The sequence below is a fragment of the Phascolarctos cinereus genome, unplaced genomic scaffold (assembly GCF_003287225.1).
Source record: "Phascolarctos cinereus isolate Bilbo 61053 unplaced genomic scaffold, phaCin_HiC Scaffold_1;HRSCAF=81, whole genome shotgun sequence".
NCBI lineage: Eukaryota > Metazoa > Chordata > Mammalia > Diprotodontia > Phascolarctidae > Phascolarctos > Phascolarctos cinereus.
The window spans coordinates 24550499-24564920 of NW_027555514.1; the positions used below are offsets into that span (position 1 = coordinate 24550499).

The window sequence follows — 14422 nt, forward strand, 5'->3', positions numbered from 1 at the left end:
ATGCCACTAATAGTCAGATGGTAGAGGGGATAGAGTGCCAGATCTGGGATTAGGAAGACTTACGTTCAAACCCAGCCTCAAGAACTTACTAGCTATGTGACCCCTGGCAAGTCACTTAACCTTTGTCTGCCTCAGTTTTCTCATCTGTAAAGTGAGGATGATAATAGTACCTACCCTCCAAGATTACTGTGAGGATCAAATGAGAAATGATTTAAAAAGTTTTTTGTAAACATTAAAGGGCCAATTAAATGCTATCTGTTGCAGGCCATATCTCCTTTGGTTCTAGAGCTGAACAATGAACACCAAAGAGAATTTAACCTAATGAAGTACCCCTTTCCTCTGAAGGGTCGCAAAGTCAGGAAAATTTTTCTCTTCACTTTTGGGGAGAGAGGCAATGTGGTATAGTGGATACAAAGCTGCCTTCAGAGCCAGGAAGACCTAGGTTCAAATCTAGCCTCTGCCAAGCTTGTTGGATAACTCTGGACAAGTCACTCAAGCCCTGTGTTCTAATGCACCAGTGAAAGTGCCCACCTGCATTGGTCCAGCGAGTGTCTTCATTCAAGAGTTCCCTCTATCAGTGGAATCACACATCCATTCTCTTTCCTTTTTTCCCTTAGTAGTTAGTTACCTTACACACAGAATCTTCACCTTTTCCTCTTCGGCTCTGATGGGAAGGTGGGAGAAGCATTCTGGAGGCCGCCCAGTAGCTACTTGACAGAACTTCAGAATTTCAGTCAATCCTCCTTGGTCAGAAATGACCTTGTCAATGTTATCACTAGTATGAATACGACTTGCACAAAACTATACATTTCCAAGCATCATAATCCCTGTGTTGATACTTATTTGTCGTCTGTGACAATTTTCCTATCCCAAGCTGAAATGATCATTCATTTCTTCCTTCATTCATTATTTGGTTTTGGTTTTACATTTTCTTTATTAATGTTTTTTTTTATTAACTATGGATACAAATGGCCCCTTTTCTCTGTCCCTACTTTCCACTATCCATTTCATTTCCTCCTCTCCATGATAGCTTAAAAAAAAATCCCCAAAGAACTCAGACCGAACCACAATGTAACCTCCATCATCTTAGATCTCCGATGGCTCCAAACTCTTAACCCTTGGTGATTAGGGTGATTGAGATCCTTTAATACAAAGGACACACCTGCCCCCAAAAAGTCAGTTCCTCTTCTTTTGCTAACCCCTGTGACTTTGAACAAGTACACTTCTCTGTGCCTCCATTTCCTCCACTATAAAATGGGAGGCATGGGAACTAGATGACCTCTAAAGCCCCCTTTAGTTTTAGGCATGTGATCCTATGGCTTCTCCTGGGCCTCAGCTTCTGCATCTGAAAATGATGACCTCTCTGGCTCTTTGTGACCCTAAATCTATGACTTTATGGTCCCAAACTCCACAATGGAGAGTACTGGCATGTCTAATTTAAATCTTCTCTGATTCCTCAGTCCCCTGCTCCCCAGCCCGCTGTCTCTTTCCCTCTCTGTCTGCCCAAGAGATTCCCGATAGAGCTATGCACAAACAACAAAAGGCCCTGGGTTTGTTTTCATTTTTTATTGAAAGCTTCATCAAAGAAAACAGAAGTTTAAACCTAACATCCACTGATCTACAGAAAGCCCAAGGAGTAGGGGAAATGGTAGCTAGTCGGACTGTGGTACAAATGGAAAAAATAAAGTAAGAAAAAGGAAAAAAAAAGAAAGAAAAAGGAAAACCTGAAACACCTTAGCATTACAGAACTTTCCATGACAATCAGAGCCAGCAGGACAAAAATGCTCTTTGATAAATCAGGTTCAGAACTGAATGGCATTCAGAGGTTCAATGGTCTAGGATTTGGTTACCATGAGGTCTGCAAAGATTCTTTAAAGAAGCCATGTCCCATTCTAATTGAAGCTAATTTTTCATCAACACAACATCAAACAGGTTTTTTGTTTGCTTAGCTTTATGGTTCCAATTATATCTATGGATTTTCTCACACACAAAGGATTGTTTTTCTGTTTTGCTGTTTTTCTTTCCCTCCCTCGCAATAGGGATAATTTTCCAAGTGCCTCCATGATGCCTAGGAACTAGCCCATTTTTTTTTTGCTAAAGAATTAGAATGAAAACATGTTTTACTGTGAGACAAAGCACCTTTAGCAATATTCTGTTACCAGGGAGTTGAGAAGATGCCCAACTCTAAAACTGAAAAAAAGAAGTGGGCATTATTTCCATTTGAAGCTATCATTAAGCTCTACCAGAACATAGAAACCATTCTGTCATGATAGAGGAAGGCAAAGTCATTCAAAGCACAGAAACTAAGCACATCCTTCTTAGCAACTTAAAATTTGAGGTGGACTTGTCCAACAGTTGATGTTTTTCTCTGGTAAGTGAACTGATTCATCTTTGTCCTGATCAAAAGTATACAGATGTCAAAGAAATCACAACAGTGAGGGAAGTCAAATCAACATTTATGCTTTTAGCACCTTCTCTCTCTCTCCCCTCCCCATTTATCATCTTCAAAGACTATAGTTAACTCTCCACAAATTGTGGTAAATAGGGAACAAGATGGGTTGAGTAACTGAAATCCACAGATAAACCCAATATACCTCATTGTAACCAAAGATGTCAACCGAACATGTTATCAGATGATTTGATGAGTAGTAAATTGGACTGATTTCAGTTTTACCTCCTTCCTGTTTCATTATCCACCATTCCCTGGAGGTAGTACAATGAACAGCAAAGTTACCCAAGGGTGGATGGAAGGAACTGAGGATGAATGGATTCCTTTGTATAATCACAAATCATGGCAGTAAGCCTCAGCAGCGAATGTGATCAATGGCTGGGCAGACCAGGGTGGACTGCGGGAAATGGTGGTGGTCATATAGAGGTGATGTTTTCTGGAGGACTCAAAGTGGCTTCCTCCTATGTTATATCACTGCTACATGCTGAATTAGGAATGATAGGGAACCAAAGGGCATTGTTGACATTATCCATCCTTGGCAGTGGCATTTATGTATAAGTATCAAGTTAAAACAAAAGAAATCATTAACCTGATGGGAGGGGGCGGGTGCACTAAGTGGAGGCTCATGAGCACTCACTGGGCTTGGTGGTAGACTTTTGCACTCTCATTGCACAAAGTACCATGAACAATAGATCAACCACTGAAACCATCCCTGACCAAGAGCTCGATAATAGGAACAATTTTACCTTAAGGAAAATTTTCAACAACAAATGCCAGTTGAGATTGACTGAAACCCAAGTTCTTTTCCAAAACCTTATTTAGTGTCACCATCAAGATAGATTGATTCATTACTCTTAAGTTCATTACAGTCTGGATGCAGGATGGACAACTGGGAGAACAGGGGCAAAGAGCCTATGAAAATTTTGTCATCTAACTCCTCCTGTAATATTCAGCAAGAACTTGCCAGCCCGGTTGAGTTTAACAGATGCATACTGGCCAAGCTAACTATGACATAAGAACCCAAATTTCATCCTTTCCTGCCATAGACAACATAACATAGGTCAAAATACTATGACATATTAAAAATAGGCTTTATTACAATGGAGGTTTCCTCAAATGGGCTGCATATTGGTACATACATATATAAATAATTTCCCTTCATTTTATTTTTGCTCATATAAAAACCATTTAAAACTTACTTATGATTTTCTCTTTCCTGAATAGCTCTCTTTTTCTGCAATGGTTCATATGCCCACTTTAGAACAAAACTTTTTTTTTTAAACATGTCTAGCTTTGTTCGGCTGGTCATTTAATCTGTTTCAATGAGTCCATTTAAGCTACTGAAAAACCATGAAGATGTAGCCTGGGTGTCCAAACTGAATCAAGTTCCCCTGAAATCCACCTTTCATCTAATGAGAGCTACTCAAAATGGGCCACCATTTTTTATGCATCTGCAAGAGTCTTGGCAAGAATTCTAATGAAGACTGGCACCAACATTCTAGACAAACAGCATCTAGCCAATGAACCAAGAAAACACAAGTAAATTTAGGATCAGACTCATTGGGAATCCTTTAGCCAGCTCGTATATTCATGTCTTATATATAATCAGGAGTTCCCAGAGGCCCAAGGCAGCCCTCTGCTACCAACACTCTCATTTGCATATTCAGTTCTCTTATAATCCTTCTGTGACCTCATCTTTCCTTTAGAAGGCATAAGAAGGTATTTAGAAACTCCCAGTTATCATATACATTTTCCCTTGGACAACCTCTCATCTTCAAGAAAAGAAAATATTAATTTGTGTTCCACTGACTGAGGACTACAGTTTGGATGTGACAACAAATATTTACGGAGTATGGTTTGTTGATCTTAGTTTGCTCCCATATTTTAAGATCAGGTTCTCTTGCCCAAAGACTTTAAGGAACTCTATCGTTCAATCAGGAATCTCCTGGTGTTGATATGTAAGACCAATGGGGCAATTGAAATAGCAGGCCAAATGCAGAAACTCTATTGACCCATAACATATAGGATAATTAGCTTTGTTTTTAGACAATTATGTTCTCAAAGAATTTTACTATCTCTGCACTATAGTTTATTACCATATCATTACTCTATTCACCACTATTTCCAAGCAAACATGGAAGGGTTGGTTTGCTTGTGTGTGTTTTTCCCTCTCAAACAAGGCCTATGCTTGGAACCTACTATTGCTTACCTGTTCAAGCTGCTATTTTTCAGGCGTGGTTTGACATTTGAGAAAGTTCATAGGTCAGAGGACAGAGAAGGATAAGCTAACTCATGTACAGAGAAGAAACATTTTCCCTTTCCCTTTTGGTATGAGATGAGATCTTTGACAGTGTGGCATGGTTTAAACAATTTGAACACAAAATACATGGCAGTGGTCAAAATGTTTGGTGGGGTGGTTTCCTTTTGTCCCAATTGGCTTAATAAAAACATCAAAATTATTTTGCTTTCATTGCTGGGGAAAACCAAACTAAACCAAACCAAAGAAAAACAAAAAACAAAAAAACAAAAAACAAAAAACCCCAACAACCTCTAAACATATAAATGAAACAGCAGTATTTTGAATAGAAACAGGAAGTGACCTCAGCATATTCATCAGCCACATGGTAGCTACCTTGGAATCTCATTGTCCAGAGCAAATGAGACTTTTCTTTATGTCACATTGGGATTTATAATGAAATAGAATAAAATAAGGTTGTTTTCTATTCAATTCAATTATTTTCAGGGAGAATCCATAATTATATGAGGTGTTTTGAAGAATGGGAAGAGGAAAATAAATGGATCTGGTTTGAAGAATTCTTTGTAGCTCTCTATGGGCAGCTCTACAATGATAAAACTCAAGTTGGTGCCATCTACAAAATGTCAAAAAAAACAACAACCCACAAAACCCAGGGAGAAGACAATAAATGAAGTGGAAACCTAGAGTGTCTCCCCCCCCCTAACCTATGGGGGTATTACATGATAGTAGGGACCAACAGGCAGTGGCTTTTTCTCTCTGGAATGGGTATTGAATTGAACTATAGCAGCCAATTATTGGAAGGATCATTTCCTTCAAATTGAAAATTAAAATTAAGATATAGGGAAGCACCATTACTTGAAATCATTTTTGCTTGGATTTAAAGGTGTTTCTTTCATGAGAACTTTCAGATCAATTTCAGAACCGCAGCTTTTATTTAAGTGGATTTCATTGGAATATGATTGACTTCTTTTCCTTTTAAATGAATATTATTTCCTTTTTCACAGTAATTATACAAAACGACCTCATTACCTCATTCCTTCGACTCAGCAACTTATTTTTGTCTTCTAGGCGCTCCACCAATTCTTTCATCCCAGTGCCTCATTCAGAAAACAGTACTACTATCAAACCCTTCTCAATTAACAAAGTTTCACTGCCCTGGATTTCAGGTAAAATATTGCAAATTTCCCATGGAGGTCTTCAAAGAACCATGTACAATTGTGTCTCAGCTAATGAAACTGCATTCACTTTTGGACCTAATTGGGCCTCCGCTGCCTCCTTTGGCTTAGCTGATCTCCAGGACCGGCTCCTTTTGGCTTTTGTTTTCTTAAATCATACTAACTCTTGATTGTCAACCAGCATATTAAGAGCTTATCCAGAATTCTGTTAGGAAAAAAAAACCTTATTTTTAATATTCCTACCTGCCCAGGAGAGTTAAATTGAGAAAACATGTCCAATTTTCCCCTTTTCTTTCTGGCAACCATAGCCTTCAAAGATGCAATGAAAAAAAAAATAAAAAGGGAGACAATTCTGCCTTCCCTTTCTTTCAGTTTCAGAATTAAAACTGCTATCCATGCTGGAAAAGATGAGCAGATGAACCAAAGGGGTGACAGAATTCAGAAGGAAGACTTTCTTCACAAAGACAATGAGACATTCTTTAAGGAGACCACCTACCATTCCACAGACTTTTTTTAGGGAGGGGGGAAGGGGAAAGGTGACCTTTTCAAATGCTTTTTCCCCCCAGAAGAGTTTATAGTCCAACATGCACAGAAAGAAAATTCAGCCTTTTAGGCAAATGCCTCCCAATAGAGGTGACCCCCACTATGGATTGCGCTGTACAAGAGCATAGGCGAAAAGCTCAGCAAGATGAAAGCCTTTTCAGTAACATTAGTTGGTGCTCAGATCTTGTCCTGTTCTGATTCTCAACTGAACCCAACAGGTTTGGGCTTCCTAAGCCCAACTAATATGCGCTTTTCTTTATAAACTCTGCAGTATGTAAAACACCAGTGGAATATAGGTTAAACAAACATGAAAATAAGAACTGGTCCGGCCATGTAGGTCAAATAAAGATTTTTTTTTAAAGAACAGGAAAAAAAAACACAAAAGAAAACCTCTATCTTCTGGACTGCGTTAGGATGTCACTTCATCTTTGGTATAAAATAGGCCATCCATAGGCTGCATTTGATCACAACTAGGAAAGACTACAGAAATTGTCAACAATTTCTTCTATCTATTGCTTTTTTTTTTGCACTTTTTTTGACCATAAGCTCCTATCTACTTAAATTTTTTTTCTTTTTTTTTAAATGCTCTTAAGCTAGGTTTTGCAATGTGACAAGCAAAGCTGACTAAAAACTTCTTAACGCTCATAAAAAAGACTGCAGATAAAAAGCACAAGGGCCTTTGTCAGCGATGACGCCTTAGAAATTAAAAAAAAAAATCTGCATCCTGCCCCCCCAAAGCCCGTATCATTTCGAATGCAGCCATTTGATTGAACCAATGTCAATAACTTTCCTGTCAATCACATTTCCTTTCTAGAATGATTCCTGTCAACACTTAAGACAAAGTTCATGAAAAGTCCCAGCATTTTTTTCTAATCCTTGCAGTTGCCACGGTTCCTTTATCAACAAATTTTCTTCAAACGAAGAAAAACATTTTCTTTTCAACTGTACAGTTTATTTTTTTTTCACCCTAAAAACTCAGAGTCTATTAAACTTCTGCACCAGTTGAAGCTGGCTCAAAGCAGTCTTTTCAAATTTCCTTCTCCGGTTTTTTTCTAACAAGACGTGGACAGCTTGCCTGGAGAGCCTCTGACGTCCTTAAAATTAAGGCAATTAAGATTCAAGATAAACCTTACCTAAACATTTCTAAGAAAAAAATTAAAAATAAAAAACAAATGCACTAGAGTGAAAGAAGGGAAAAAAAGAGAAAGTAGCTTAATTATTGAGGAAGACAAGGTTTTCATCTCAGCTCGCTCCCTCTTGACATCAGATTTGATGTTTTTTTTTTTAAAAAAAATCTATCTACACCTTCAGGTAAATTCTGAATCCAAATGTTCATCCAGATGAAATGTCAACCCCCAGTGTTTATGTTTTTTTTTTCCCCCTCTGGGATTTTTCTTTAATTAAAAAAAATTATAGCAAAAATAAAACTGTCAGACTACATGACGGAACCTTTCGCACAGCACATAAAAACACTTGGGTTTTTTTTTTCCATTGGGTAAAGTAGAAAATGAAAAAAAAAAAGCATTCGGTTGACGCCTGTGCAAACTGGAAGCCAACTCCTTATTCGTTGAAGTTTCTCCATTCAAGGCAAAGTTTTCAGATCGACATTCTTCAGTCCTGTTTATTGTCTGTGAAAACAATTGAATTAGGGTAGTCACTAAGTGGAAACAACTTGGAAGAGGCTTCTATCTTCTTTTCCACCTGGTTCCCTTTAAACAGAATCCAAGTTAAACTAATTCTGCAGGAGCTTAAGTAAGAGTCTTTAACATGAAGATGGTTACCCAGTCGTGCTCTGCTTACTAGAGAAGGCCACAGTGAAGGGACATTTAAGCATGGAGCTGGCAGGCACACTCCCTCATTTATGTGCATACACCTGGAGGTCATGAATTTAGTGCCTATTAGCAGATATTCCCGGGTCATCCACCAAGTGCTGGACAGCACAGCAGGTGCTCGATCAATACTTGTTAGCAGATGGAATATGGTCTACTCTATGGAAGTGAGAGGCAGGCAAAACCAATTTTTCTAATAGGATGGTTGTCCACCCAATGACTAGACTCGTCATCTGTGTGCTTTATCCATCAGGGTTCAGACAATGGCTGGGAACACCAGTTGTTAATATTGTCTATTTCAGGCCTGACTTTTTATGAGGCTAGCCATGATTGAGAGTGGCTGACTGTTATCACTTCTGTCCATAGTTCAGGTTTGGGATGAATGTATGTGGAGAAGTATATTTGCCTCTGTGCAGGACTTTTTTTAGATTTGGTTCACAAGAACCAAATGTATCTGTAAACCATTTTTAGATGATTTACTATCTCATACTCTCATTGCAAGCAAGATACACCCAAAGGATGACAGCTTCATGATTCCTCAATTTTATTTTGAATTTCTATCCCTAGGACCTAGGCACAGTGCCTTTACCCTTAAAAAATAAATCTAGAACAATGATTCCACTAGTATAATAATCAATAATAACACTAATAGCATTTATACAGCACTTTAAGTATTACAAAGCACTTTGCATGTGTTAACTCATTTGACTCTTCAACATCCCTAGGAGGTAGGTGGTCTTATTATCCCCATTGTACAGGTGAAGAAATGGAGTCTGAGAGAGGTTAAGTGATTTCCCCATGGTCACACAGCTAGTAAGTATCTCAGGTCTTCTTGACACCAACACTCTATTTCATAGGGTCATCTAGTTGCTTAGTGACTTTTTCCTGTGTTACCTTTTATTTCTACCTATGCCAAGTACCTTAGGGGAGCTCAAGAAAAAGCAAAATCCCCATTTCCATAACAGCATCAATAATTGTAGCAATGTCATTATTGTTATTTATTAGAAGCAGCAGCACTACCATCATCATCATTAATAATAAATGACATTGACAAAGAACTTTAAGTTATACACACACACACACACAAATAACAAGCATACATATTAAGCTAATAACCCCATTAGAGTTACTCTCCATATTTACCCCATTATTCAACACCCCCTGCTGCCTGCAGGTTCACATCATGCTTTGCTAAAATATCTCTGACCTGGGAGCAAATCAGATATTTTTAGGGATGTTATTGCATGCTGAACAAAAATTGGCAGAAGCCCCATCTATTAATTTAACAGCAACCCAGTGAATGGTTTTTCTCTCTTACTCAACGATCCACAATGACTCAGAAGACACTGATTTCCCCGGCACATTAGGTGCACTGTTTTCTGTACAATACATATTTATGAGCAAGGTTGGAGCTTCTTTCAGGTTTTATAACCTGCCACAAATGTTTGCAATAACCCTTTCCCATCGCTTCACATTGAAAAGGGCCTCCCTGCTACATGGCAACAAATGTGTGGAACTAAGTGGTAGGGGCTTGCATTTGCACGGTTCCTTCCTGCCTTTTAAAGTAGGGAGGAAAGGTGGTTAGATATTTAACAGAGCTGAAGCTACTCCTGTCCCGGCTATGTCCATTCTGCCTGTGAAATTGCATATTTGCATAATGCAAGTAGCTTGAATGGATGTGAGGAAGGAAAAAGGGCCATCTGAACATTCAAAATTATTAGCATCAAAACATTTTCAAAATGTTAGCATCAAAACCATTTCAAATGCTCCCTCTTCTTAATACCTCAGTGGGATGTGACTCTGACAGCAGAGGGGTAGCCTTGGAATGGCTCCCAACAGAAAGCAAGTAAGGTCTTTGAGAGCAGGGACTGTTTTATTCCTGTTCTTCTTTCTCCAGTAGTATGGTGTAGTGGATAAATAGCTGGTCTCTGAGTAGGGAAAACCTGAGTTCAATTCACCCTCTGCATCTGGGCCAGGCATTTAACCCTTCAGTTTCCTAGGTGACTCTCTAAGCTAAGACTCAAAGCTATAGAGGAGGTGCTGATTCTGCAGTGGTAGAGGGAATTTCCTTTCAGGGAGGTCCTTTCATCAATGAAATCACAAACAAGCCCAGAGGGAGAAAATGGCAGCTCATTACTTCCAGACAGTGGTTTTAATCCATGATTTCCTAGAATTGCTAGATAGCTAAGAGAAAGGACAGAGTATTCACAGAACCAATACCTCAAACAAAGTGAGCCTGAAATAGGGAGTCAGGTGTGGGATACCTCCCAGAAACAAAAATCAACAGGTCGCTTTTAATTTCATGGTGTCAAGTCTCCAGTAATAGTTTTTAAAAAGCTTAGGAGGGTATCAATACAAAGGAAGGTCTTCTTGCCTAGAGGGGACATTCTGAGACTGAATGGTTGCCCTCAGCTATTAGCTGACACATCCTTTAATGGAGCTAACTTATCTTTCCTATAACCTTCACTTTGAATTTATAGTCTCCCTGAACATAAAGGGAAAAATGAAGCCAGGGCAGCCATTTTTTTTTTCTGGATGGGTTCACAAGAGATGCTTTCAAGTCCTGACAGCTCCCTTTGCCTGAAACTGACAGAAACATGGCTCTGATCATGTTAATTACCTCCTCTGTGATGCTCCAGAAGTGATTACCCTCCATGAACTTCAAATGAGTTTGGAGAGGTCTTTCCATCTTTTTTTTTGGACCTACTGTTTCCTTCCTAGTCGATGGCTTGAGAGCACTTTGCTCAGAGAGACCAGAGAGGAGGAAACACATTAAGATAATGTGTTTCAAGATTTTCTAACTTCAATTTCAAAGGAAAGAGTGCCCTGCCAGGAGGCTCTGGTGTGCCATCCATCAGAAATGTCCCAGGGGGCATCAGTTGGCACATTGCAAGATACTCCACAGAATATCCTGTAATGGACAGGACAGTGTGGCCAAATAGAATCTCCTCTGAAATCAGGAGGCCAGCTTTACAACTGTGTCAACATTAAGGGAACAGCAGGCAGAAGGTCTCCAAAGCTATTTGCAATCTCTAGATCATGGGTCAAAGTGGTCTGATGCAGATCTCCCTGCTCAGTTATACTCAGATAAACAAATCCTGTAGGAACAAAACCTCACTTTCTTTGTCTTTTTTAAAATGAAATTTTCTGAGCATCTTTTGTTATTAGATTGTCTTAATTTCCTTGTTCCCTCCTTTCTGGCTACAGCAATCTTATGCAACAAAAAATTTTTTCAAAACTTTTATTTAAAAAAAAATTGTGCCTGGGTATGGAGGGAATTGGGGGAAGGTCTTAGCTCTTCAGGATTGGGTGGATATTGTTGAAGGCTGAGGACAAGGCAGCAATGAGTCTATTATATCTATAGGTCTTCCTATGACTAGCTGGGAGTGGTCTGGCTAACAATAGCGAATCAGAGAAACTCAGAGCTGGAAGGGACCCTGGGCAGCCCTCTATCTAGCCCAACCTGTACCTGAACTGAAAGTCCTCTCTGCCACATGCGCGAGGAGCTGTCATCCACTCTTTGTCTGAAGCCCTTCAGTGAGGGGGAAGCTATTACCTTCATCTACCACCCAAGGGTGTTATGAAAATGAAATAAGACAATATTTTAGAGGCAACTAAAGTAATGCAGTGGATAGAGAAAGAGTTGGACCTGGAGTCAGGAAGACTTGAGTTCAAATTCAGCCTCAGAAGCTTAATAGTCATGTGACCCTGTACAAGGCACAGAAACCTTGGTCGGCCTCAGTTTCCTCATCTATAAAATGGGGGTGATGATAATAATAGGACCTACTACCTAGGGTGGTTGTGAGGATACATGAGAGACTCTTTGTGAAGTGCTCTGCAAACCTTAAAGTGCTATATCAGTTCTATCTATCCATCTATTACTACTATTATTATTGCTATGCTATTGATGTCGTTGCTGTTGACTTTCAAAGGCAGGCAATTCCATGATGACAAACTGTATATTTTAGTGATGAGCAGCAAATAAAGCAGAAAGAGTCCTGGTCATAGAGTCAGGATAGACTTTGGTTTAAATCTTGGTTCTGGCACTTACTAGTGGGATAAGCATGGGTAACTTCCTTAACTTAAGTACTCTGAACATCATTTTCTTTTTCTGTAAAGTGGGTACAATAATACTCCTAGGTCTGCATTTTGTCAACCACAAAGGACTTTATAAATGCCAGCTGTTATTATTTCACTTTTGGTTAGCTCCAACTGTTAGGAAGTTAATGGAATCAAAGATTTTGACCCAAAAGGGACCTCTAAGGACATTCAGTCCAACGTCTTCATTTTACAGAGGAGGAAATTGAGGTCCAGTGTCTAATTATATACCAAAGGCAGGACTTAAACTGAGGAGCCTGGACTCCAGAGCTAATGCTGGACCAATACTGGATCATCATTCCATTAAGTCACCTTGGCCTTTGCAGCCTGCATCAAGTGCTCCTAGTTCTGACCTCTGGGCACAAGGAAAGCCAACCTAACCCCTGTATCATGTAATAGATAATTGGACATACATATTCTGTTCCTTCCCCTGCCACCCAACTCTCCTCTTATCTAGGGATCAGCATCAGTGATTTCTTCGATTCAGTTTCATCTTCATAATCACAAGGTCCTTAACTCTTTTGGTCAAACTCCTTGGCCAAATCACTTTGTCTCTCTATGTCTCAGTTTCTTCATCTGTAAAACAGGACAATTGGACTACCAGTCCTCTGATGTAGCCTTTAGCTCTAGGTCAACAATCTCCTCTCACCTGCCGGTATCCTTTCCTCAACAAACCCTGAAAGGTTCAATTTACCCTCTGGTCGTGAAGGGGCCACCAGCACCGTGTCTCTGGTACCATTTCATAAGAGGCTCTGCAGGGTCAGGAAGACAAGACTTTACTCACCTGGACTGAAAGGAAGGTGAGGAATGCTCTGCTGAGTGGGACAGGAGAGTTCACATCCTGAACAGGACCCTAGGTTTCCTAGACCAGGGCTTCTTAAACGTTTTCCACTCGTGACCTTTTCAGTGCTTCTTAAACTGGGGAGATCATGACGCACAGTTTAAGAAGCACTGTGACCTAGACTATTTCTGTCTCAGGTAATGACATTGTTGGTAGAGAAGCATGTTGCACAACCCTGTCCTCTTGTTTACTAGACAATGTGGTTTTGCATATTTTCACATTCTATTGAAAAGGTGCAGGGTTGGCTTTTCTTCTTTACATGGCTTTGGTAGCTGTTTTTGGGAATGCAATTTTCTCACAGTTGGGAATTTAACACATGGGAGGAAGTTGGGCCTGCCATTAATTTTTCTTACTGGGTGCCTAGTGTTGCCTTTGGATTCTGCTCATACAGAGCCAAGCACCTTATCCTTCTTTAACATTTACTCAAGCATGTGGTAGCTTAATAATAATAATGGCTATAATATCACATAATACTAGCTAGTATTCATATGGCTTAAAGATTTATCTTGAGGATTACAAAGCACTGATCTCATTGTATCCTCACAACAGCCAATTCAGGTCTTCCTAACTCCACATCCAACATTATTTAAACTCAGGTCTTCCTAGCTCCAAGTTCAATGTTCTATCTATTCATTATGCCACCTAGATGTCTCTAAAAGTCCTTTCTCCATTTATATCAGGGGTCCTTAATCTGGAATCCATGAAGTTGTGTGTGTGTGTGTGTTTCTAACATTTTGATAAGTGTATTTCAATACAATTGGTTTCTTTTGTAATCACCTGAACTTTATGCATTTATCATTTGGGCAATTCTTTTAACTTTCATTAGCCATAGTCTCCTCTTATATAAAATATAGTGCAGTGGATAAAGGGCTAGAATTGGAGCCAAGAAGAGCTGCATTTTATTCTGACACTTACTAGATATGTGACCATGGACAACACCCTGAATTTCGCTGAGCTTTTGTTTCCTTATCTGTAAAATGGAGATGATACCTCTCATGCCTACTGAGATCATGGTGAGGATAAAGCAAAATAGGCCCACGTTTCCTGAGATGTTAAAGCACCACCCTCCCCCCCCCACGACGAAAGTTCAGTACTCACTTAGACTGTTGGTAGGAATATGCAGGCGTATGTTCACTGGACGTTTCCACCGCTATCTGCTGTTGCTGGGCACTGGCTTCCTGTGATGAAGGTGCAACTGTCTGGGGAGAGGTATCAGCGACAACACCCTGG

At 39.6% G+C, this 14422-nt stretch overlaps 1 protein-coding gene across 7 annotated transcripts in view; it reads right to left on the bottom strand.

Annotated features, from left to right (window-relative positions):
- Positions 1–1551: 1551 nt before the first annotated feature.
- RBMS3 (RNA binding motif single stranded interacting protein 3) overlaps positions 1552–14422 on the bottom strand; it is a 1402476-nt gene continuing 1389605 nt past the window's right edge. For 4 of the 7 annotated variants that reach the window (XM_078151267.1, XM_078151272.1, XM_078151270.1 and 1 more), the window contains one exon: positions 14287–14418. In XM_078151267.1, coding sequence (XP_078007393.1) covers positions 14287–14418 — 132 coding nt within the window. Of the gene's footprint in view, positions 8053–14286; positions 14419–14422 lie in introns of those variants that run through there. The other 3 variants (XM_078151263.1, XM_078151264.1, XM_078151268.1) reach the window with 1 other exon arrangement.